This window comes from Diospyros lotus, chromosome 13 (assembly GCF_014633365.1).
Source record: "Diospyros lotus cultivar Yz01 chromosome 13, ASM1463336v1, whole genome shotgun sequence".
Classification (NCBI taxonomy): Eukaryota; Viridiplantae; Streptophyta; class Magnoliopsida; order Ericales; family Ebenaceae; genus Diospyros; species Diospyros lotus.
The window spans coordinates 277091-303916 of record NC_068350.1 but is presented as its reverse complement, the minus strand read 5'-3'; the positions used below and the strand labels follow the sequence as shown (position 1 = coordinate 303916).

The window sequence follows — 26826 nt, the reverse complement described above, 5'->3', positions numbered from 1 at the left end:
CTTTTAATCTTTATATATTTACCTTTAATAAAAAAAAAAAAAACAGGAGGCGTCCCAATCCTACTCCTTGCCCCTGGGACTGGGCCCGGCAACAGGAGTCAAGGACGGGTGGTGTCCCCCCTTCCCTCCATGGTTTCTCTACCACAATGACTCCCAAGACAGGTTTTGTCTTTTCATATACTTTTTTGAAATTCAAGCCGCAGTTATCAAGTTATCTAATTATTTCAAAACTCGAACTTGATTCAATCAATCAAAATTTCCCCATATCCCCCTCTTCACCTCTGGGATCCGAGAGTTGTTCCAATGACAACATGAATAATGTTATTCAGTCATACTTTATAGTCCTAAACAGTAGTCAACCACCATATGTGATATGCAATGAGATTTTGAGCATTTCATACAATAAAACTACCATTTAAGAGGCTGAAGCAGGGCCAAATGACGATACCCATTCCTTGAAAAACCAATATCAACAGGCGCGGGAGCACGAATGCATAATGATCTTGAATTTACTTTTCCCTGTTATAGACTAAAGTTAATGCCAATGGGGGAGTGGGGTGGGGTGAGGTGGCAAATATCAATATCAATCCGGCTTGTAGGAATAGTAAGAAGTAACACAACCAACCATTGCTCCCATATGCAATTCTTGTTTCTAAGACACGCAGCTTAGAAAAAGCATACAAGTTTTACATGTTCATTATGAGAGATAAATATTATCTGTATTGAAACCCCTTGACCAGCAAACACCTGACAGACACTAAGGAACAATCACCACCATGAATGTGAAGTCATTTTTACCCAAACTGGCGAAGCTTTCTCTCATTCTTCTGCAGCACTAGCGGCGTTTAGATCCACACTGAGGTCAACAGCCTGCAAGTTATTTAAAAAAAAAATGTCATCTTAATTGTAGTAATACATGAGCCTTGAACAATTCCCATCGCAAATGAGCATTTGAAAGCATAAATTCAATTTTCATTGACTTGTTAAGATGCTTTTGTACTAGAAAAAAAGTAGAATAGTTATTTTGGAAAACTGTATAACACTCTTGCATCCAATAAAAAAATGACAAATAAGCTTTTTGAAACCTAGATACCATATAGAGCATAGAATGTTCCACCAGTTGACTACTTCTAGAGGATCATATTGCTCCTGCCTTTTCTCAAAGATACAGTAACTCAATATAATCAACAGCAATGACAACCTGTATTAACAGCAAACCAAGACAACCAACCCCGAGAAATCTGATCTCAAGTTCTCAACCATACCCTAAAAACAATTTACCATGCTATAGCACTGACACAATAATAATACTGACTAAGCACAAAAATTAATAGCAATGATAGCCTTTTCAAAATGAAAAATTGCAGCTGCATCAGACTCATTGGGGGTAGGCTAAAACTTGCAGAATGGATAAACAAAACAATCCTTTCCATCATCTTCTCTAACAAACTCCCAAGCAAATGACATCAGTCACTGCAAAGCTTAAGTCTTGCACAAATGCACTCCAACTAGCAGTTTGTTCTTTTCTCATTAGCTAATTAATGGAGTAATATATTTCTAAGGATAGTACAACCAGGGATGATTTTGCCTAGATCTTTTTGGAAATATACTACGGTAGAAGCATAAACACATTGCAAGTTAATCAACTATACCAACAAAGGGTCATATGTTTCAAAAACTGTTCCAAAATATAGTCCAACCCCAAGCTTTAACATAATCCTAAACAAACTCCTCTCTAGTCAATGTTATACTGTGACAGATAGTAGTACAACATTCACTATGCCTAGGGTGACATATTATCACAAGCAAAACTACTATCTCAAGATGTTTAACCACAAAATTTCATACTAAAAGGGGTGTCCACAGTGCACAAAGCTCCCCTCTTTGTAAGGGGGTCAGGGAATAGTTCAAGAGTCATTCTTATACAAAATGTTACCCTTGATTTGCAAAGAGGTTGTTTTCTCCCCAATTTGAACCTATGACCTTCCTAGTCACAAAGGAGCAACATAACTGTTGCTATCAAGGCTCACCCTCATAAAATTTCCGATTATCCAACTTAAAGTAAACAGCCTCACAAATATTACCACTATCAGGCCAATTGATCCAATCCACTACCACATACCATCAAAAATAGTGTTATTTTCAACAATTCCTTTTGGCGGTGTTGTGGCTACCTTCTTCAATCTTCCCAAGACCAATTGCTCCCCCATTCATGATAGTAGTATTTAGGTTTCAGACTTGCCATTCAAAACTACTGTATAATCTCCTGTCCAGATGACCCAAACTTTTGAAGAGTCTTTGGGTCTGATACCTACTAATCCAGTAAGAAAGTGAGGCAACCATACCTCAATTCTGTCAAGTCACTTCAGAGGGAAAGGAAACAAAAAAATTTACAAGATGTCAATTTAGCAGACCAAATTCTTCTCAGTAACAATGTAGCTAAACTAATTTCATCTATAATAATTAAAGATCCTCAGTGAAGCAGATAAAACTCTATTTACACAAGGATATAAGAACTATAATTTGTCCAAATGATTTTATTGGAGTATGAATGGAACACGGCTAGAGTACCTTGGATAATACTTCTATAATAGGCACCATATAAAGAGCTAGTATGCTCTCCTAAATGAAACCTGATACTGCAACAGAACTTGAAAGAATTGCAACTATTATTTGCTCAAACAATCTATGAATCTGGGAACTCCGAATTTACCAGGTTCTGCCTTAAAAATGCACTGATAGCATTTTAAAAGCCAAATTCAATCTTTACAAGCTTAGGAATATTAACAAATTGCTAGGTCAATGTCTGTTATCATCTCACAACATAGTATTCAAAAGAATAAAATATAAAATTAACCCAACTTATCTCTATACCATCTCCAAATACATCAAATGAATTAATAATATTATCATAAAGAGAACAATTGCACACCAACTATTGCAGAAACTGAAACGGGCCTTGTATCATTAAACAAGTATCTTACTATTCCCCTATTTTGTTCAAAATCCAGATACCATAACAGCATAATAGCTGATACTGTTCAAAGTATTATTCTGAGACTGTTGAAAGAAAGAAAAGAAAGAAAGGAAGAATCAAGAATTCTTTACACTTGATAAGACACATATAACAAGGGTCACAACTATATTAGCAAGTAATTATTGAGGCAAAAATTCCCCCATACCTTTCCAGTAATCATGGTATACATATTGAGCACATCCATGACAGTTGACTCAAAGTGAGTTGTTGCATCATAACTCTGTCGGAAAAATGGTGAGATAATTAGCAAAATTACCAATGTTACTAGTAGCAGCTTCAAATAGCATTAAGAAAACACACCATCGATATAAAACAATTGTCTAGAGAAGGCTCATTGACTGGTTCATATCTGTCATAAGTATCAAAGAACAATTCATCCACAGGTCCTAGAAGATCAATTCCTGGCTTTAGTTCAATCTCAGGCTGATCTATCTCTGCTTCCGTAGACACAAATGCAATGAATTTACCCTTTGGGGCAACATTGTGAGAATAAGAACAACAGAAAACATACCTGCACAAACTCAGACGAATCAGATAAGATAACTGAATAGTTAGCACAAAAACCTCAAATTTTGGTATTTGCTAATTTTCAACACGAAGTTAACCTTAAACTGCCCCCACCCCCCCCACCCCCAAAAAAAAAAATACTAGTAGAAGCAATGTTGCTGAGAAGTTCCAAGAATATTAAAAAATTCCATTTTGTGCCATAAATAGAGTTGCACACAATTACAGGCGTTCAGTACCTTCCTGGCACCAAGTACCTGTGCTTTCAGGAGGTGGTCAAATCTCTTGGGGGGTTTGTACCTAAAATCTCACCATCACACAAATGACACATTAACCTTGAAATTGCTATTGCTGAATAACAGCTGGGTCATTAAAGAAATCCCCTAATTCACGAACTTTTTTCCTCTGTGATAAATGCCTAATTTACTAACACCTCTGTGTTTTTTTTTTTTTTTTGGCAACCAAGTAATTCACCAACTTTAACAAATAGAAAGAGGTTGAGTCACTATTTAATACCATAACAAGAGTCAATGAACTCATGATCACGATGCACCACCTGTTGAAATTTCCCCTAAAGTCCAAAACTAGATTAATTGTTACATCAATCACAGAACAGGAAATTGTCTAGTAGTTCAATGAATTGTTTAAACTAACCAGAAGTATTTCTTTTCCTCGATTATAGAGTTGAGATGATCATTTTAAAGGGTCAATTTATTAACCATTTGACAAGAAAAATATATATATTTTTTTTTACATCAATCATAGAACAGAAACTTCTCAATGAAGATATGACAAAAGATAGAAATACATGGAATTCTAGAATTCATGTAGCTGACCCCACATAGTGGAATAAAAGCTAGATATGTTGTTGTTCATAGAACAGAAACTCATAAAAAATTGTCTACTAGTTCAATCAATTGTTTAAGCAAACCAAAAACATTCTGTTCCTCAACCTCTAGAGATTAGACGATCATCAACAAAGGGTCAATTTATTAATTATTTGACAAGAAAAGGGTTTTGTTTTTTATTTTAATTATTATACCTCCATAAAAGAAAGGAAAGAATCTGGTTCATTCCCTAAATAATCACTTCAAAATGGTCATCTCAAAGTCTCTAAGAAATTAGATTAGACACCACTGAGAATCAAATTTGGCATATATTTTAATTGAATACAGACACAAATACACTTAAATAGTTCAAGAAAAAAGCTGAAAAAAATAGTCCATGAAAACTAAAGGCAGAAAATTTGGACTTCCAATCTCTTTCTCTAAGATTTGGGAAGTGAACTCACATATCCGATTTACGACCCAACTGTTTCTGTGGTAGAATTACTTGCACCGAGTGAGAATCATTGGTGTTTGGGATCGGGTGGCTCATAATAGCAATCGCCCTTGCAACCTTCCCAACTTTCCTAACCTGTCACACACCATGCTTCACTATTTCAATAAATGAAAATTTAGAATAATAAAGTCAGATAACGCTCAAAAATATAAAGCTTTGCTTTATCCAATCCATTGCATTTAGCGAATATGAATAAGTTGAGTTAAATACATTATACATATCAAAATATATCTGCATTATGAAGGGCAAAACTTGTAAGAAGAATATAACGATATAGCTAGGGGTGCACATAGGTCAGTTCACTCAGACCAGTTAGTTCCACATCCAGAACCAAAGAGGCACACATTTATATACTTCAATGCCACATTAAAAGCAAACTCATAAAATCATGAATGACAAATAACAAACAGTATAATGACAAATAACATTATTTCAACAAAATACTAGAAGTTTAGAACATCAACAAGAAGAATTATCTCAACTTTCAACACAAGTAGACAAATTCATAAAACGATGAGCAAGTAAAATGAAATGCAATTAGTACACGAAAGAAAAAAGTAATTTTTAAATCATAGTCTAACTTCTCAATTCATACATTATACTCGTTTCTTGATCCTCATCATCAAATTGAAATTCAAACCTAAATGTAATAAAAAATAAATATAAAGTTAGTGTCATAATGGCATAAAAAATTAGTTTCATAGAGCTGTACTTAAAAGAAAAACAATGCAGCAAGACAAAAAATGGACCCCTTAACAGGAAAAATGTATGTTACAGAACAAAAAAAATTAGAAAGAAATTTGAAAAAAAAAAACAAGAAACTTAATGGATGATATTTTACTCTTGGAAATTAAAATAGTTTTGATAATGACTAAATATTATGAAAATCAATCTATAAATCTATATGAATAAGTTTGAAGCAAAGTTATGAAAATCAATCTTGAACTCTATAGGAGTAAGGTTGAGTGTTTAAATTCAAAATTAATATCATTTTGATAATCTCAACTTGCTTTTAAAAGAAACAAAGTTATGAAATGTTAAGTGTTCAGTTTTTTTAAATGGATAGTCGACTATGTGTCTATGCTCTGTTGACTATGCCTGTGAATAGTCGACTATATGTCTATGCTCTGTCGACTATGCCAAACTTTTGTTGACTATTGTGCAGGTTCTGTCAACTATTTATGTTTATGATGTTATAAATTTTCTTTATATTTTAAATGTGTTGACTATATGTAAAAGTGTTTGTTGATTATTAGTAGATTTAGTTGGACAACTGTCGACTATGCTTACTTGTCTGTTGACTATGCCTTAGTTTTATTTGAAAATATAGTCGACAGTTTGTTTATCAAAAACTTGTAACGGCTAGTTTTTGGCGCATTTAATGCTCTCTCAACCACCACAATGGTCGAATTTTTGTATTTATCTACCATCAACTATAAATAGGGGTTGAGAGAATCGATTGAAGGTTGTTGGAAACATTTAATATTTTCAACTATCGAGCTTTCAAGTTTACATCGAGCGTTAAATTCTTTTCTCTTTGTATTTATATTTGAGACTTTGTATACACTGTTATATTCATTGTAAGCCTCTATTCTTCAGTTGGAGAGAGCTTGTAATTAAAAGTTGTACTCTTAGATTCTCATTCTCATTTATCTTGTATTTGACCTAGCGTTAGCTAGAGGGCCCATTAGATTGGGAGATTTGTAAGTTTTCTTAATCACGGACTAGAGGACCTACTCAGGTTGAGTAGGGGGTTGATAGTGGATTTACTTCAAAATCCTTAGTGGGTAGCTAAGGTAGTGGACTAGGCTTGGAAAGCCGTGTGCTTTCTGTTCTGTTTATTCTTGTTAGCATTTTTATCCCTACTTAATTTGTTCGTTCATCCATAAGATTTCATATTCATTTTTCACAATATGAGATTGTCTTTACACGGTTGATACCTTATCGTGTCATTTTAAGATATTGAGGTTTAACGAATCTGTGGTCTTAACACACGACATCTCTATTTCTCAAAAGAATTTTTTTTATTATACCAATTCACCCCCCCCCCCCCCCCCACCCTTCTCTCTCGGTGTGTGCCATAGTATTTCAATTCTATCAATGGAAAAACAGAGAAATAGAAGAAGAGATCAAAAGAAAGAAAGGAGGAAAAGTGCAAAATAGAAGTGTCAAAAGCAAGCTAGATAGCCAAAGCAATGATATGAGGTGCATGATGTGTGCACCGTGTGTCTAGAAATCATGCGAGCAGTTCATGCACCTAGGCAAGGACCTCTGAATGGTGCCTTGCTCCAGTGCTTAAATTGCATGCATTTGACAACTATGATCAGGACATGGCCCCTGCAAACATGGCATGCCTTGACATAGGCTGTGAGCCTCATGTAACATTGAAGTTTTTAGGTCTGCTGTCTTGAAATCTATTTGTGTATTGTTTCAAATTTTGCATATACATTATTTCATGTGTGCATCAATACACCCGTTCCACATTTTCAGAATTGGGTTATATGCCTGATCATGTAAGACAAGCCTCCAAGCTGCCTGGACATGGTGGTTTCTCATGGCTCTCATCCATCTAAAAATCCGTTCACATTTTGGACCAATCTTGGCAGACACGTGTTTATGTTCTTATCTGTTTTAGATTGCCAAAGCTAAATCCCAGAAAGTGCTTGTCAATTCTGATATGTCATGGTTCATGAATTGGTGGTAGCCACAGCCTGCTTGTGGTGGGCTTGTCTCTGACCCACCTCTTGGCTATCTCACAAACCACTCGAATATTTCCTCCAAATTTGCAGGCATACACCACCAGCCCTGCTTGTGGTGGCCTTGTCTCTGACCCCCCCCCCCCCCCCCCTCTTGGCTATCTCACAAACCACTCAAATATTTGCTCTCCAAATTTGCAGGCATATACCTAAGTTCAAAACACTCAGAAAGCAGAAGACTTCACCAAAGAAATTCCTTTGACAAATTCATGACTTGGCGGCATGCTGCAGGCCCATCATGCAAGGGGCAGCTTGCAAGCACCCAATCGAAACTTTAACTTGGATTATCTCCAATTCCGTAGTGCGTTTTTAACCAAATTTTGTACACTAATACTGCAGTACCTAAGCTTTGAAATGCCTGAGAGAAAACCCCTATTGCCTGACTACACGAGATTCAGCAGCCCTTGCTGCTAGCTGCCTCCATAGGCAAACTGCCCTTCAGACTTCAAACCAGGTATTCTCTAAATTTACTCGTGTTTCTCCTTATCTGTAGCATGTTAATGTCTTGCACCTTTAATTTTTGTTTGGAATTTCTGCATTTTCTTTCATGATAAAATTACCACTTTGCCCTTATCTTGAGAAAGATGCCAGTTTAGAATTAATACATACTGATTATTGAGACTTTATTTTGAATGGTATGATTTGGACACTGTATTACCCCATCAGTTGCTCATGTTTATTGATGAGTAATTTTCAGTGCAGAGCTCAAGCACAATCTTCAATTGGGTCAACTGATGCCTATGGCCAATGTGCTCCAGCTCCAATTAGCATGGTAAACAGCCATATTTCCTTAAAAGGAGTTGCGGCGGTTCTGACTGTCCTTTTAAGGTGGTTGTGACTGTTCAGTAACTAAACTTCCTATAAATATCCAATTCATCCAGGGTTTCCGCAGGGGAGTAGCTGGAGGCAATAACTCTCATTTCCAATGGATTTACACCTCACTTTGTTATTGATGGATAGTTTTTGTTTAACAGCGTACCTCAATATGATGTGGAGTTTTGTCTCAATTATGCATACACAGTGCCCATCAGTTTGTTTGGTTTCCCAAGCAGCTAACCTGAACTGAAACAGTACTAACAGTTTTTGAAAATATAGAACCTGAATTGGACAGGTTCACCTCAAAACTATATCAAACTGAACCACGAAGGCTAGTGTTCATTTGGTTTTCTGTTTTCCTAGTTAACTAGGGAATCCTTATGTATAGTTTTCATGCGCTTGCATGAGCCCAAGCAACTGCTTCAGAAAAAACGGCTTTAATCAGCAAGTAGAAGGCTGGAATAAGTTCAATAGATATAACAGTTGTTAAGAAAAACAGGAAAGATGCTTCTCTTCAATCTTATTCATCTCTTACCCGAGGAACTCAATTTATACAGACTTCCTTACAAGATTAAGAAGTTGCTAAAAACTGGTTAAAGAAAGACTTCTAAACCTAGATTAGGAAACTATACAAATTTAGGATACAACAAATCAATCAAAGATATACTAATCTAGATCTAGAAGATACAGCTCTTATTTTAGAAAATATACACAGCCAATCAATTACCCATCAATTAAATCAATCAATTCTGATTGAGCCTTGTCTGAAATTGGAAACAAGATCAGAACCCTTAATTGCCGACACTCTCCCTCAAGATTGGTTATGGATATCATGCATACCAATCTTGCTTGTCATCCTTCTAAACATGGCAGCAGGCAGGCCCTTGGTTAACACATCTGCTAACTGATTGTGAGATGAAATGTATGTTGTGCATATCAAACCACTATCCAATTTTTCTTTTATAAAATGTCTATCCACTTCAACATGCTTCGTCCGATCGTGTTGAACTGAATTATGAGCGATACTAATTGCCGACTTGTTATCACAATAGAGCTTCATTGGTGTAGTCCATTCAACCTGAGATCATTTAGCAAAATTTTTAGCCACAATAATTCACACATACCTAGGGCCATGGACCGAAATTCTGCTTCAACACTTGACCTAGCAACCACATTTTGTTTCTTACTTCTCCATGTCACCAAATTACCTCCCAACATGGTATAATAGCCAAAAGTTGATCTTCTATCTACACCAGATCCTGCATAGTCAGCATCTGTGTATGTCTCTAGTGTCATGGCTTCTCCTTTCTTGAATAGAATGCCTTTCCCAGGCTCCCTTCAAATAATGAAGTATCCTGTACACAGCTTTAAGATGGCTTTCTTTCGGATTGTGCATAAATTGACTTACCACCCCTACCGCATAGGCTATATCAGGCCGAGTATGGGCCAAATATATCAACTTTCCAACTAACCTCTGATAAGTTCCTTTGTCAATCATATTGTCTTCTAAAGCTTCTCCTAGTTTATGATTCGGGTTAATAGGAGTTTCAACTGCCTTGCAGCCAAGCAATCCAGTTTCATTCAGGAGATCCACTATATATTTTTGTTGGGAAATGAATATGCCATCCTTTGAATGAGCCACCTCTATTCCCAAAAAATATTTTAATCTTCCCAAATCTTTAATCTCGAATTCCTTCACTAGACACTCCTTTAATTTTGTCATACCTTCCTCATTATTTCCAGTGACAATAATATCATCCACATATACAATAAGCACTGTTACTCCCCTTATAGCCGAGTGGTATATAAAAAGTGTATGGTCTCCTTGGCTTTGCCTATACCCCATGTTGAGCATGACACCTGTAAATCTTCCAAACCAAGCCCGTGGGGACTGCTTCAGCCCATATAAGGCTTTTTTTAGTTTGCATACAACCGGTTCTTTTATCCCATAACCTAGTGGTATTTCCATATACACCTCTTCTTCTAGATTCCCATGTAAAAATGCGTTTTTAACATCAAATTGATGCAGTGGCCAATCTAGGTTAGCAGCTAAGGAAAGAAGAACCCTAACTGTATTCAGCTTTGCCACAGGTGCAAATGTGTCCAAATAATCCACCCCATACACTTGTGCGTATCCCTTGGCAACTAATCTTGCCTTGTACCGATCTATAGACCCATCAGATTTATATTTCATAGTATAAACCCATTTACAACCTACCGGATGTTTTCCTTTGGGTAATTCCACCAAATCCCAGGTCTGATTTTTTTCTAGGACTGCCATCTCTGCCTCCATGGCATCTTTCCAATTCCTATTCCTTATAGCTTCAGAAAAATTGCGTGGGATAGGAATAGTGTGTAGGCTAGTAAGGAAGGCTCTGTGGGCAAGTGACATCTTAGAAAAGGAAAGAAATAGATGCAAAGGATGTTTAGTGCAGGCTCTGGTTCCTTTACTAAGTGCAATAGGCCAATTTAGATCATATGTATCTGTTTTGGGTGTGGATTCAATATCTGTCACAGGGCTATTATCAAGAGCATCAGTTGAGGAGATACCTGGAGATGGCTCTGAAATAGTGGCAAAATTGTTAGTGTCTCTTATGCCTGTGGATATTTTAGGACTGGTAGGACTTGTAGGAGATGTTGGAGCTTGCATAGGGTTATATTCAAGTTTCTTCCTCCTTGAATAGACATGTAATGGACGAAGAGTAGATGATAGCGCCTCCTCAGATGACACTCCTACTAAATCCTTTAGATTAGAAGATGAGTTCAAGAAGGGTGACAGATTATGATCAAAAAGAGATAAAGGAGAAGTCCCACTAGTTACGGTTAGATTTTGTTCTGGAGTACTAGAGGCTTTGAACTAAGATTCATTCTCAGCAAACGTCACATCAGCAGATATAAAAAAATTCTTTGAAGGAGAGTGATAACACCTATAACCTTTTTGTGTAGAGGAATATCCAATAAACACACATTTTAATGCACGAGGATCTAGCTTCCCTCCATTAACCATAGGAACATGAACATAAGTTGTGCACCCGAATATTTTGGGCTGCCAACTACTAGCCACGTGAAAATCAAGAAAATGGTTAGTCAATAATCGAATTGGGCTATGAGATTCTAAGGTTTTGGATGGAAGTCTATTGATGAGGGAAGTGGCTGTTAGAGCTGCTTCTCCCCAATAATGTTTTGGTACATTATGATGAAAGAGAAGGGCTCGAATAACAGCTAAAAGGTGGCCATTTTTCCTCTCGGCCACTCCATTCTGTTGAGGGGTGTAGGGACAAGAGAACTCATGGATTATCCCTTGTTGCTGAAAGAAATCAGATAAAGATAGGTTGAAAAAATCTCTAGCATTGTCAGATCTAAACCATTTTATTCCTATTCCAAACTGAGTTTTGATCATGGTATAAAATGTAAGAAACACATGGCTTACTTTTGATTTTGATTTCAGCAAATACAACCAGACTACCCTAGTACAAACATCCACAAATATAACAAACCATCTTGCCCCAGAAATATTGGGAACATTTGATGGACCCCAAATGTCACTATGAATTAGAGAAAATGGAGATTCGGTCCTTTTATTGGATAGAGGAAAAGATACTTGTTTATGTTTTGCAAGTTCACACACAGCACAACTAAATTGTTTAAAGTCAAGACTTTTGGCTAAATCAGGAAACATTAGTTTGAGGGTGAGAAAAGAAGGGTGACCGAGCATATAGTGTTCTAACCACATCTTATCTTTATTGGATTGAGCTAGGCATGACATAAGAGGAAGAGACTGCTTCTTATCCTGTCCACCTGGCTTCTCAAGGTAGTAAAGTCCTTCCCTCGCCCTAGCAAGCCCAATCATCCTCTTCTTGCCCTGTTCCTGTATCTCATAGACATTAGAATGGAAAAATACACTGCAATTAATATCTTCAATGAGTTTTTTGATAGATATGAGATTAGCAAACAACTTAGGGACATGAAGAACATTTTTTAGGGTTAGGTGCTCATTGAGGAGAACATCTCCTTGGCCAGCAACAGTGGTAAGAGAGCCATTGGCCATTGTGATTTTTCTTGAGCTAGAACATGGGCTATAGGAGATGAACAAGTGTGGATAGGAAGTCATATGGTCTGAAGCACCAGTGTCTAGGATCCAATAATTTTGGTGCAGATTTTCTGAAGCATGTAGGGAAAAAGATAAGGAAGAAGTACCTGTGAGGGCAAGAGAGCAGGTACCTTTTTCTGCCTTCTTTCTTGTCTAGAGACCCCAGTAAACTCCTCGGCCTTTCAATGTATGTCTTGCTAAGTTCAAAAATCTCCCCTCCCTGTTCTAAATCCCTTGTTTCAGATTGTTGACTGCTGCCTGCCATATAGGCTTGTCCTTGCACTTGGCTTCTTGCTGGTCCTCTTTTGGGTGGCTTTCCATGAAGCTTCCAACGCTTCTCTATGGTGTGCCTAGGCTTTTTACAATAGGTACACCATAGGGAATCCCTATCTGCAGGTTTCTTCTCATCTCTAGGTCCTTTGCTCTGATAGTGAGCTTTTAAGGACACTAAGGCCAAACTCTCATTTGAAATAGGTTCCAGCATTACACCCCTTCTCCCTTCTTCTGCTCGTATTAGAGAGATTACCTCATTCAAGGAAGGGATGTCTTCCTTGCCAAGAATTTGCACTTTGACTGCATCAAATTCTATATTAAGACCGGCTAAAAAATCATATGTTCGCTCCTTTTTAACAAATTTCTTATGTAATGCAGCATCCTCACTGCACTTCATCTCTAGACGCTGGCAGTGGTCAAGTTCTTGCCACAGAGTCTGCAGCAAATTTGCATACCTAACAGTTTTCGTACCTTGTTTGGTTGCTGCCACCTTTGCCCGTATTTCATAGATCTGAGCCGCATCCTTAACCTTTGAATAAGTCAGCATTATGGCCTCCCATATGTCCTTGGCGGTTGTCAAGAACATGACAATGTCACTGATTTCTGGAATCATTGAATTCCAGAGCTAGGACATCACCAAGGAGTCTTCTTCATCCCATGCTCCAAACGTCGAATCACTCTCCTTTGGGCCAGTTCCCAACAGATGGCCTAGCTTCCCCTTTCCTTTAAGGAAGGTTTTGATCGGTTGTGACCACTTCAAATAGTTCTTACCATTCAAGCAATAAGCTGTCTGAAGATTCTGCAACTCCCCCCCGAAGCCTCCATTTTGAATTCCAATGACTGGAATCTCTGAGGTATGGCTAGATGTTGAATTGGGTGAAGGATCTTGAATGGTAGACGTGCTCCATGAAGGTTGGGTGGAAGAAGAAAAAATAATACTAATGGAGAGAAGATTGAAAGAGATAAGCAGCAATCGTCCCAAGGAATCTGTTGAAGAATCCTAGGGCTCTGATACCATGTTAAGAAAAATAGGAAAGATGCTTCTCTTCAATCTTATTCATCTCTTACCCAAGGAACTCAATTTATACAGACTTCCTTACAAGATTAGGAAGTTGCTAAAAACTGGTTAAGGAAAGATTTCTAAACCTAGATTAGGAAACTACACAAATTTAGGATACAACAAAACAATCAAAGATATACTAATCTAGATCTAGAAGATACAGCTCTTATTTTAGAAAATATACACAGCCAATCAATTACCCATCAATTAAATCAATCAATCAATTCTAATTGAGCCTTGTCTGAAATTGGAAACAAGATCAGAACCCTTAATTGCTGACAACAGTAGTTACCTTGTTTGGTAAGTAGGATGGATCACAAACAACTTTCTTGCACTTAGCAGTTTCCCCTTCAGAAGTGACACCAATAACCTTGCCTTCTTCATTGAACTCCACCTGGCATTTGAGTCAGATAAAACTTTATGCTAAGGCTCATTATATTAGTGGGAAGAAAAATAAGCGATATGACCTTCAAAACTGAGAACAAGAATCAGAAGTACCTTGCACTCAGGTTTATTCAACATGTATGTCCCACCATAAACAGCACTGAGACGAGCAAATGCCTGAATGAGCAATCACCACACAAAAAGTAAATAGCTGAGATACTGAATAATACTAGTAGAACGAGACAAAGATCACCAAATATTGAAAGAAGAAGCACAGACAGAGGAGTAAGAAGAGGAGGAGGAGGAGGAGAAATAGAAGAAGAAGAAGAAGAACCTGAGGAAGCTCTCCTAGTCCATACAACGGGTAGATGTATGGAGATCCTCCTTGAAAACGTGCAACCGACTCCGCATAAAGCTGTCACATCATAAGACACGTATTTTTAGATAAATGCATGAGAACTTGGACCTTGAAGCCTAAGGTTTCAGTAATCAGTCTAACAGATAGAGTGAAAACTATGAATCTTGTGCATTTTTCCACCTTCATTCTTTTCACGGTATCCAAGGCAGGCTCATATAAGTAGCGGTCATCTCTATGAAGTGCTACTGCATGCCCAATAAAGTCCACGGTGTTGTCATCAAGACCATATTTCCTGTCATAAAATTAACTGAACTATAAGAAAAATGTTTTTCTATACTTTTGTGACTAAAATGAAGAGTTATCTCAGAAGCACACCAGGGAAAATTACTCATTAACTGTTAACTGTGAGCATGAGAAATTGGAGTGCAAAGTCTGTTAGTTGTAATTATAAGCGTAAGTCTTTTGAAGAGTATTTAATTCACCCAAACAAATGACACATTTTAACTTTTCAGCAAGCAACTTGATTGAACTTAAACTATGTGAGAATCCAGCCTAAGCCAACGAGAGGCATTCTTATGATAAGATATATTATTCTCTCTTCACAAGGGATAAGGGAGAGAAGGACGAAGAGAGTAAGGAAAGAAGTTCTATGGTACAAACAAATAGCAGAATCTGTTTTATGTCTCCACTTGGTAACTGTCATGGGATCAGTATGTAAATAAGGAAGATTATAGGATATTAGTGTAATAAGGAGTAAGCTGGTCGTTACAGCACATGGGCCGATTTTCAAATGTAATCAAATAGTAGCGCCAATGTATGGGTATTATATAACCAGCCTTCGCGTCCAGAGAAATCAACTTGGAGAATATAATTGATTCAATATTTCCCTCTCAATTCTCTCTCGCGCTCTCTTTCTCTCTTTCACTCTCTTCTCTCAAATTCTCTCCCTTACTATTCTCTCTCTCCCTCATACACGGGTTTCCCACGCAAGCCTTGCTGAATTGCGAGGAAACGACCCTTGTCAAATTCATAATCTGACAATTTGGTATCAGAGCATCATCTTGGGTGAACGGAGTCGGAGATGGCGGACAGTACTCGGATGAAACAGATGGAATCGCAGCTTCATCAGGTGTCGACAACTATGGGAGAGATGCAGAACCGGATGGAGGCACTGGAGAATTTTGTCGATCGACAAATGGACGAAGTGGTGCAAGTTTGGCGGGAGGAAAGCAGGACGCAAGCAGCGAGGTTGGAGGAGCAGGGTCAAGCCCTCAGAGATCAAATGCAGCAATTTGTTCTGATGCTCACTCGCCAAACTCAGGTACGACTCTCTCCTGAGTTTCTTCCAAGGGATAGATCGGAGCCGATTTTGCATGATCACGGGGGAATTTCCCGATCGGAAGGATCGGCGGAATTAGAGGTCGAGCCTCCAGGCAGAGAGGAGAATGTGGGAATTAGAAGGCCAGGTCACGGAATCGAATCACACCAGATCGGTTTTCCTATGCCTAAGATGGAGATACCTCTCTTTGATAGCCAGAACCCACGGTGGTGGGCGAGACGTTATGGCAGAGTATTTAGCCTGCACAATGTGGCTGATGCTCAGAAGGTGACACTAGTGACTGCGTATCTCAATGACGAAGGGGATGCATGGTATCAGGGATGGATAGGGGTGAAGGAAGAGTGCTCGTGGGATGAATTTGTGGCAGGACTTTGTGAGCGATTTGGGGAGAAAGGAATGTTGGATGTGGTAGAAGAGTTTAATAAACTGAAACAGGGAGGTTCGGTACAGGCTTACCAACAGAGGTTTGAGGAGCTAAAGGCTCTCATGTTACTATCAAATCCCACTTTGACAGAAGGCTACTTTGTATCAAGCTTCATTAGCGGCTTGAACGAAGAAGTTCGTCCCACAATTAAGATGTTCCAACCCAAGACGGTCCAACAAGCAGTTGAATGTGCTAGGCTGCAAGAGTTAACGGTGGAGGCTCTGGTTAAAAAACAGAAGAGTGTGGCTAGAGTATGGCAAACCACGCCCTTACCATCCAATAACAAGGGATGGGGAAGGAATGGGGGACACATGGGAACTGGCAGCAGAGGATTGGCTGCCCTACCAGCACCTACCCAGCCGCCTCAAGGACAGTTGATCGAGCAGAGGAGGTTAGCCGGCTTGTGCTTCAGGTGTGGAGACAAGTACACACCTGGTCATCAATGTCAAAGACAATTATTATTGTTAGAAGGGGAAGAAGACAGAGGAGGATTGGAAGAGGAGGATAGCAACATTGTGGAAGAAGTTGGAGACGAGGAGAAGGTCGAGATCTCCCTACATGCACTAAGGGGAGTTGTGACTAACAAGATTATCAAAGTGGAAGGCAAAGCAAGAGATAGCCGCCTGATGATCCTAATTGATAGTGGAAGCACACACAGCTTCCTGGATGAGGGGATCGCAAGGACACTGAAATGCAGACTTTCGGGAACTCAACCCTTGTCTGTGACTGTAGCTAACGAGCAAAAGGTTTTGTGTAAATCAGCATGTGTAGGGTTTTGTTGGCAGATGCAGGGGGAAGACTTTGAAGCTGACCTCCGATTGCTTAAGCTGGGGGGATATGATATGGTATTAGGTGTAGATTGGATGAGAGAAGTGAGCCCTATTTGTTTCGACTTTAACAAGAAGTGGACACAAGTAGCCCAGTTATTCTCTATACAAACTATGGACATGAGGGAAACTGCAGATGATGACGAGCACTACAGGCTTAACTTAGTTAAGGCGACGGCCACTCCTTGGGAGGTAACTCAATCCAATTCTCTTAATTTACTCTTAGATGAATTTGTGGATTTGTTTGAGGAACCAAAGTCGCTGCCACCCCCAAGACCAATAGATCACGCCATTAACCTCAAACCCAATACTGAAGCCATCAATATCCGTTCATATAGATACCCCCCAAAACAGAAAGCAGAAATTGAGCGCATGATCAAAGACATGCTACACACTTCTGTTATACAGCCTAGTATCAGTCCTTATGCCTCACCCTTGTTGTTAGTAAAGAAGAAAGATGGGAGTTGGCGATTTTGTATTGATTATCGCCAACTCAATTCCCAAACCATAAAGAACAAATTCCCTATACCCATCATTGAAGACCTTTTAGATGAATTGCGGGGTGCCAACATTTTCTCTAAATTCGACCTTAGGTCGGGATATCACCAAATCCGAATGCATCCTAAAGATATACACAAAACAGCCTTTCGAACCCATCAAGGCCACTATGAATTCTTGGTTATGCCCTTTGGTTTAACCAATGCCCCACATTTCAGCCACATTTCAATCACTTATGAACCAAATATTCGAACCCTACCTCTGCCAATTTATCTTGGTATTTTTTAATGATATTTTGGTTTACAGCCCTTCCTTTAACAAACACTTGGAGCACTTACGGACTACTCTACAAATCCTCCGATTCAATAAGTTGTATGTTAAGAAATCGAAGTGCACATTTGCACAATCCCAAGTGGAGTATCTTGGCCATATTATTTCAGGAGAGGGAGTTAGCACCGACCCACAAAAGGTGGCAGCCATGACAGCCTGGCCCAGACTAGTTAACATGAAAGCCTTATGGGGATTCTTGGGCCTCACAGGGTACTACCGAAGGTTCGTCAAGGATTATGGTATCATCAGTAAACCGTTGACGGAGCTGCTTAAAAAAGAAGGGTTCCGCTGGAATGAGAGGGCAAAGGAAGCTTTCAGGAGATTGAAAACTGCTATGAGTACGGTACCCACACTCAGCTTGCCCGATTTCAATCAGCCTTTCATATTGGAGACCGATGCTAGTGATGGAGGGGTGGGGGCAGTGTTGGTGCAAGGAGGGAGGTCGTTGGCTTTTATCAGTCAGGCACTAGCGCCCAGACATTTGGGCTTAAGTGTCTATGATAAAGAGCTCCTGGCTGTTCTCATCGCGATAGAGAAATGGCGACACTACCTCGAAGGAGGCTCGTTTGTTATCAAAACTGACCATGAGAGCCTTAAGTTTCTCCTACAGCAGAAATTGCATACACACCTCCAGCGGAAGGGCATGTCGAAGCTAATGGGCCTGGATTATAGCATCCAGTATCGGAAGGGCTAGCAGAACAGAGCAGCTGATGCTCTGTCTCGTTGTGTGGAAGAAGAGGCCTCTACAGCCATCACCGCGATCACCCCGGATTGGCTACGAGAGGTGGCGTCCAGTTACAACAAAGGGGAATGGATCAAAGAGTTGTTGGAACAACTCATTCTGACACCCGACAGCAAGCCGGGTTATGTGTTGACAAATGGGTTATTACGGTACAAAGATAGAATACTAATTGGGGAGGACCAGGCTCTACGTCACAAGATCCTAGAAACATTGCATGACTCACCTGTGGGGGCTTACTCGGGCATCCAGAACACCTACAGCAAAGTTAAACAACTCTTCTTCTGGCCAAGATTATGGAAAGAGGTGATGGAGTATGTCAAAGGTTGTGACACTTGCAATAGATGCAAGCATGAGAACATACACCCTCCCGGATTGTTGCAGCCACTTCCCATTCCCGCTCAAGCATGGACCCACATCAGCATGGACTTTGTCGAAGGTTTGCCGAAGTCCGAAGGTAAGGACTGTGTGTTGGTCGTAGTGGATCATATGACCAAATATGCCCATTTCTTGGGTCTAGCCCATCCCTTCACCGCCCAAGAGGTGGCACGAGTTTTCTTGGATCAGATCGGTAAATTGCATGGGCTACCTCAAGTAATTGTCTCGGACTGAGACAAAATCTTCACCAGCCTCCTCTGGAAAGAACTGATGAAGTCTTTCGGTACTAAGCTGCACATGTCTTCCTCATACCACCCGGAGACGGATGGTCAGACGGAACGGACCAATCAATGTCTGGAAACGTACCCCAAATGCGTCAGTTTACTACATTCTACAGGGTGGCACAAATGGCTTTCCCTCGCCCAGTGGTGGTACAACACCACTTCACACTCCTCCTTGAAGGTGACACCGTTTGAAGCCCTATATGGCTACAAGCCTCCTCTCTTACCATTGCGAGGCAGCCATAGCGAAGTGGCCACCGTCAACGATTACTTAAGTCAGCGGCAACAATTGTTACAAACCTTACGAGAGGAGCTAGCCTCTGCCCAAAATCGAATGAAGCAATATGCAGACCGAAAGCGAAGCGAACGGGAATTTGCTGTGGGAGACAAGGTGTATCTCGAGCTGCGACATGCCCAGTTGAAGACTCTGGCACCTAAGGCCGTCTCGAAGCTAAGTCCCAAATTTTATGGCCCTTTTGAAGTGATTGGCAAAATCGGGTAGGTGGCGTACAAATTACAACTACCAGAAGGGTCGCACATACACCCTGTGTTTCACGTGTCACTCCTCAAACCTTCTTTAGGCGGTCATCCTATCAGTTCTACATTACCTACTACTATACGACCCGCATACCAGGAAGCGAAACCAGTGGCCATCGTCGATAGAAGAATCATCTACCGACACCAGGCTCCTATCACCGAGGTGTTGGTTCGCTGGTCCAACTTGCACCCAGAAAACAACACTTGGGAATATCTTCCCAACCTGCTGCAACAGTTTCCCAAGGTCGTTGGTCTCCTATGAATTACTTGAGGACAAGTAATGTTTCTAGCAGGGGGGATTGTCATGGGATCAGTATGTAAATAAGGAAGATTATAGGATATTAGTGTAATAAGGAGTAAGCTGGCCGTTACAGCACATGGGCCGATTTTCAAATGTAATCAAATAGTGGCGCCAATGTATGGGTATTATATAACCAGCCTTCGCGTCCAAAGAAATCAACTTGGAGAATATAATTGATTCAATATTTCCCTCTCAATTCTCTCTCGCGCTCTCTTTCTCTCTTTCACTCTCTTCTCTCAAATTCTCTCCCTTACTATTCTCTCTCTCCCTCATACACGGGTTTCCCACGCAAGCCTTGCTGAATTGCGAGGAAACGACCCTTGTCAGATTCATAATCTGACAGTAACAACAAAAATAATAATAATAATAATAATAAATTGGTGATACAAGGCCATATGACTAACTCCCAGAGGTCAAAGGTTGAAAAACAAGAATACGCCTATGATATACAAATTGCTGGCCTATAACCTAGTGAATCATCATTTGACTTGCAAAATTACAAATGAATAGTGATTTAGAAATAACGATGAGTATAGGTGTACACCAAGATTGTTGATGTGACCAATAAAATCAAGGAGGATTGTCTAAACAAAGAATTGCTTTGGTGTTTTGGGATTAATGCATGCATCTAAGCTTAAAAGAAACAGTTTACTAGACACCTATGAGAATGAATATGTTTTTCGGTATAGTATTAGGCCATTAAGAAATATATAGCTCAACAAAATATGTACCTGAGATAAAAACCATCGAGGCAGAGGTTGATAAAAACTAGGAGAAAACTGTTGTGAATTAATGAATCCATAATATGATAGGGGGACATGATAAAATAAGATGAAATTGTCAATATGGTTTGGGCATGTACAACACAAACCCGCAGATGCACCGATTATGAGAAAAAGATAATATCCTATTTGAACGTAAATTTAGTAAACCTAAAAAAGTGTGCCAAGAGTGCTCAAGGCCTCTTGCTTTGGAGGGTCAAAGGAATTTCAAAGTAATTTTGGAGCTATGAGAGGCTAAAATTAAGTTGGATTGAAACAACAAAGAAAGAAATAAAAAATTTACTATATAGAAAAAGAATCTATATAGTTCATGCAAGGTAGTCCAGGAAAAGCTTAGTTTAGTTGAATTAAGTGAAGTAGGTTCACAAGCTTTTCAATGGAAGAGGGTTATTTATACACACATATTATTTAAGACAGTTCTAGTAGTAATAATTAAAATGAGAGGAATTGGTGAGTGAGAGGAATTGGTGAGTTTCATTTTGATAAAACCTCATTGTCAAATTCCTAGCTTCATATTGCTTTTGATTTCAGCAAGCTATATTTTTATTTAGATTTTTTTTTTAATTTCCTCAATCATATTTAAATTGAGGTAGTCTATTCTCACAATCCGGTGTGAGAACGTAACATGATTGAAATCAGAAGGTTTGGATTGTAGCTCAGCTGGCTCTAAAACACTGACAAAAGTGCACGAAACCACCTTTTTCATACCATCCCCAATATATAAGTGTTTGTGTGTGTGTGTGTGTATAAACAAACCAAGCTTTTACAACCCACTAGGCCAGGCTAGTTAGATGAATTCTAGCTCACCAATCACTATACATATGAGGAAAAAAAAAGAGCCAATTGAAAATTATCCTCAAAAGTCCAACAAATATTCAATATCAAAGAGAAACTATCAACAAAATATTTTTGAATTGAAACTTGTAGGCAAAAAAACATGTGAGACATAGTATGATTAAAAGATTAAGAGCATACGCAACAAGCTCTCTAGTTGTCACTCTTGTGAGATCCAATCCCTCATGAGTTTTGGGATCACTTTCATCATAATCTTGAACATAAATGAAGAACTTGCGAGCACGACGCTTTTCAAAGATGCCCATCAGAGGAGATTTGATGGCCTCCATGTCAGTTGCTGGCACTTTGTGAACCTATAAAATATACAAATTTAAGAATATCATGACTAGAGCTCATCTAACGTACATGTTTTTCCTAAATGAATAAGCAATGTATAACTAGGAGTCCCTTAGAAGTGCAAATCTTATATTTGCACAAAAGAAGGAAGTGAATAATCCTTTCTTTTCTGTGAAATAAATCATCTACACTGTGCCATGGAGGACCAGCGCAATAAAATGAACCAACAGGGTACAAGCAAAAGTAGAGCCCTTCCTTAAGAAAACAAAATAGTAACAAATACACATGATAATACAAGGCCCCAATATATAATACAGTAACTGTACCTTTCCTTTATTAAAGACATAGCTTCCATCTACAGCTTTGAAGGACAAATATTTGGTAACATCTGTGTGAATCAGGACACGTACAAGAGTACCATTTGCCATCATAAACTGGAAAAATAAGTATCATTCAGACTATGAAGAAAGTTGAAACATATAAGATTCTGCAATAGCCGTTGACAGAGTATAGAGGCAGAGACCTTTGGAACCATATCCACATTATAGTCCCTACTCGAGCCCAAATGAGCTGGAGGCTTATCATTTCCCCTAAACCTCTTCCACAGCTGTAAAACAATAATTCAATCCACAAAAAGATCATTACAAGATAATACAAAAGGCATTGAACATCTTGAAAACAGATTTTGACTGCATAAACCTGAACAAGATTGAGTGAAGATGACTCTCCTCCATAATAATCATTCCTATCCATATGCAGAACCTTTTCATGAGAGGTAGGGTATTAGTGATCATAAAAATAAGAAAATGATCTAGATTTTTTTACAAACTAGAATAATTTTGAACAGTAGCAAAATCATACAGAGGATCTGACACAATAAATGAACTTAACACCAGCCAAATATTTCAACAAGTCAAGAATTTTAACCTTCTATTATCTGTTGATCAAAAAAAGAATTTTAAACATATGACTTGTACATGCTTAAAGATTACTGGAAATTCTCTTCCCTAATAAAACAACAGATATTTTGCAATGACTATATTACTCTTACTATCATCCCTCATTTTGAGGGTATATTAATTTATTTAGACATAAGAGAACAGAATATGCATCTTTTTAGGATATATATATATATTCATACAAACTACAAGGGCACTTTCCTCTTTTGACAATTGCTGACTATTTGGTCATAGCTAAATAGAGAAATTGAATTATGAGGGGAATCTCATAATTCAATTTCTCTATTTAGCTATGTTCAATTTAAAATTCATAGATCAAGATAGAATTTAGAGAAAAAAAACATTTATGAAATTACAAGAAAGGTGGCTCCTAACTCTCAAAAAATTAATTACAGAATTTCAATAAAAATAAAGGTGTAAATATAAAAAAAATTAGTTTAAAGTGCTACATGATACAGAAGTATAGATGAAAAAGATTCCCGTAACAAACCCTTCAAGCTAAAAATGGTAATATTGAAATTTTAATTTTAACATTTAATAATGAAACTCAACCATCCCCTGGAGTACTACAACAGGTGTAAATATATGCTTTTTCATTTCAAGGGATTAGACCATATCTATGTAGTTTGTTTTTGAGGTTGGATTTCCAACTTTTGGAGCATATGTTATTTCTGATATATTTTGTTCATATTCTTCTTAATACAAAACAAATAGTGTGTGGAACCTTGTTTCTCATAACAAATATTCGTACCTCAACAATGAAGACAAAGGATGCACAAAGTTTCAACTAGTCTTAGAAATGTTCAAGGATGGATCACATAATTCAACACGTCAAGTAAACAACTTATTAGAAATAGAAGACATCCGCTTACAAATGTCACGAAATCCACAACTCTTCTAGAAGCCCAATGTAAATGACAAAGTACTAAGGTGTATGTGTGACTCATTTAAGTCATGTGCTAGAACAGAAAAAAATGTAAATTATTTTCCTAGCATTGCAATGTGATGAATAGGCTATAATGGAAGACAGAGCCATTTATGAACTAATGTGAAGGGGGGAAAAAAGAATAGAAGAAAAAACTTCTTTTTGGATTCCCAAAGGAACCTTTGCAACTGCAAAGTCGAGGCTTCCACAGAAAAATTCCATTATACTTCTAAGGATCCCTATAGGACTCTTTGCACTGACATGATGTGAAGATTTAGATTTCTTCATTTTCTAGCAGGCTTTCTAAAACCCCCGTCAGGGTCCTCTACCAATGAACTTCCAGTTATCAATATTTTAAATTATCTTGTCCCACGATCCTGGCATGCACAAATAGCTCTAATCAAATATGATGCAGTTACAGGTCTCCCGGAGAGCATTTCTCGCATCCTTATGAGTTATGATCTAGACTCCAGAGCTTTTTGAAAGGTTTCTTTATACTTGGGACTCAACCTCTTCAAAATTAGTCCTACAGTACATGAAGATGGTTGCATTTGCTTCAAGCATTGAAGGAGGTGGAGCAAACACAGAAAACAGTGAACTGCATAAGCAAAGACAAGTTATGACAGTAAATCTGTGCATGATTTGATTAGGTAAAATTAAGGGCAGTGCTTAAATTTCCAGATCATTTTTCGAAAAATCTCGTGGTGTTTTGCCCTGGTGCTCAGGTTTCACCTACATTCCATTTCTCCCTTGTGAATTGTCACCAGCAGCAGTTGCTGACTTGCCAGTTATATGGACTGGTTACAGCTCAAATCATAATAGTCACCATTATTGGGAACGAAGTAAAGCAGACAGACAACCAAAATTGACACGAGTCAATTAAAATTGAAGACCGATATGCAGAATTACGGAGTCGTTACAACGAATCATAGAAAAATGAAAGAAACAGCAAATTATGGGACTTGGTTGAATAAAGCAAACAGATCCGAGGGATCGGAAAGCGGAAACTGAAGATGAACAGAGACTACCGCCGATCTCGAAAGGTACTAGCCTTCTAAGACTCAGTTTGACTGTCCAAAGACGAGTGTAAGGATGATATAGCTTTTACTTTATGAACCGATAAGAGAAGCAGAGAGGTATGGACCTTAAGGCCGTCGACGGAAAGAAGACCGCTGAGAATGCATTCTTTGAGGCCCGTCCCAAGCACTATCACGTCGTACTCGTCATCCATCGCTTCGATCGGATCGGCGGCCACTCACCGAATGGAAATAGATATAGATGATGGATTGGCAACTATATGTGTGTGTGTGTGTGTATATACAATTGGGATGAGACTGACCAGTGATCAGTTCAGCGCTGGTATATTCAAATTGGAAATCGAAGCGACTAGGGTTTTACGGACAAAGCTACCCAACAATCGGAGATATATTTATATATGTGTGTGTGCGCGTAGATGTTATATTATATAAGGCTTAATTTCAGTTTAGACCCTCTAGAATGTTATATTGGCACTTAAAAGACCAAAAGTTTTAAAAAAATATGCATTGATCTCCCTCCGTCCAAAAGTTTTACATATTGGCATTCATCTTTCGACGAACTTCTTTTCGTATCACAATCATCGTCGTAGTTGAACGATATAAATGATATTTGAGATTAAGCAGGATTTGAGTTGTCTAGTTAGTTAATGTAACACCAATGTTATGTTTTAAAGCATTAGAGTCTAAACTGTAATACGAGATAATTTTAAGGGCCTAAGGGAAATTAAGCCCGAGCCTATTACCCAGCGAGCGAAAATATCGAGATGCAATGCAAGGATGCTTTGTGTGTCCATGGAGGAAGCTGGCCTTTTTTTATTTTTTTTTTATTTTCTCATTATTATATGATTCTTTGCTTTTCTTTTGAAGGGAAGGAAGAATATATATATATATGCTGCTCTGTCCAAATTCTAATTATTTATTTATTTTATGGGTATTTATTTTAAAAATAATAATTAAATATTAATAAACACACGCTATTTTTAAATAAGTCGTATTTATTATAATATATATCTTGTTTTTGATATTGAAATAATTTTATTATTAGGCTAAAAACATAATGCATTTATCATTAGTTAATAAAACTATTTTGGATGTTAAAAATAAGATGTAATAAGTATAATTTATTTAAAAATAATATGTATTTATTAATATTTAACCATCCAAATAATTCTATTAATTGATTAAATAGTTTAAAACGCTGTACATTTATCATTATGTAATAAAATTGTGTGAATACTAACAATAAGATTTAATAAATACACCATATCTAAAAAATAAAATATATCTATTATTACTTAACTAATAAAAAAAAAAAAAGGACCATGACAATAGCAGTAATAAAACTAAAATTCCAGCAGGAAAGGAAAGGAAAAGAATTTGTAGGATGTCCTGGTAGTGGTGTAACAAAGTGAATTTAGAAGAAGATTAATGGAAAATTGCTAATTTAACCCATCAATGTCATGATTTTTGTTAATTTAATCGACACAATAATATTTTTTCATCCAAAATTTACTTCTTAACTCGAGGTGAATTTGAGATAAAAATTAATAAACATTTCAGGGACAAAGTAAATTATTCTTAATGTTGGGGGGGGGGGGGTGTTTTAAGCCCAAAACATTATTTAGAAGTCATAGGAGGTGATATGGTATTTGAGACTGATTCCCACATTCCACCTCGATAAATGAGTCTCAGGAATAGAACTCGAGACTTGACAACAAT

General features: G+C 38.1%; 1 protein-coding gene across 1 annotated transcript; it reads right to left on the bottom strand.

Annotated features, from left to right (window-relative positions):
- Positions 1 to 471: 471 nt before the first annotated feature.
- LOC127788542 (guanosine nucleotide diphosphate dissociation inhibitor 1) lies at positions 472 to 25492 on the bottom strand. The gene is made up of 13 exons (XM_052316956.1): positions 25215 to 25492; positions 22886 to 22948; positions 22710 to 22793; positions 22513 to 22620; positions 22031 to 22203; positions 14800 to 14911; positions 14596 to 14676; positions 14376 to 14438; positions 14170 to 14271; positions 4833 to 4957; positions 3338 to 3548; positions 3183 to 3257; positions 472 to 870 (listed from the first exon to the last, which is right to left on the bottom strand). Exons 1-13 carry the CDS (start codon positions 25299 to 25301, stop codon positions 820 to 822), a joined length of 1335 nt encoding a protein of 444 aa, XP_052172916.1. The 5' UTR covers positions 25302 to 25492; the 3' UTR covers positions 472 to 819.
- Between the last annotated feature and the right edge of the window lie 1334 nt (positions 25493 to 26826).

Bases quoted from the DNA above. Each gene is read 5' to 3' on its own strand.
- LOC127788542 (XM_052316956.1), bottom strand. From the start codon at position 25,301: ATGGATGACGAGTACGACGTGATAGTGCTTGGGACGGGCCTCAAAGAA. The intron at 14,912-22,030 runs GTATGCTCTTAA...ATTTTATGACAG, and splicing joins ACAACTAGAGAGCTTGTTGC to GAAATATGGTCTTGATGACA. The intron at 871-3,182 runs GTATGGGGGAAT...AATAACTTGCAG, and splicing joins ATACCATGATTACTGGAAAG to GCTGTTGACCTCAGTGTGGA.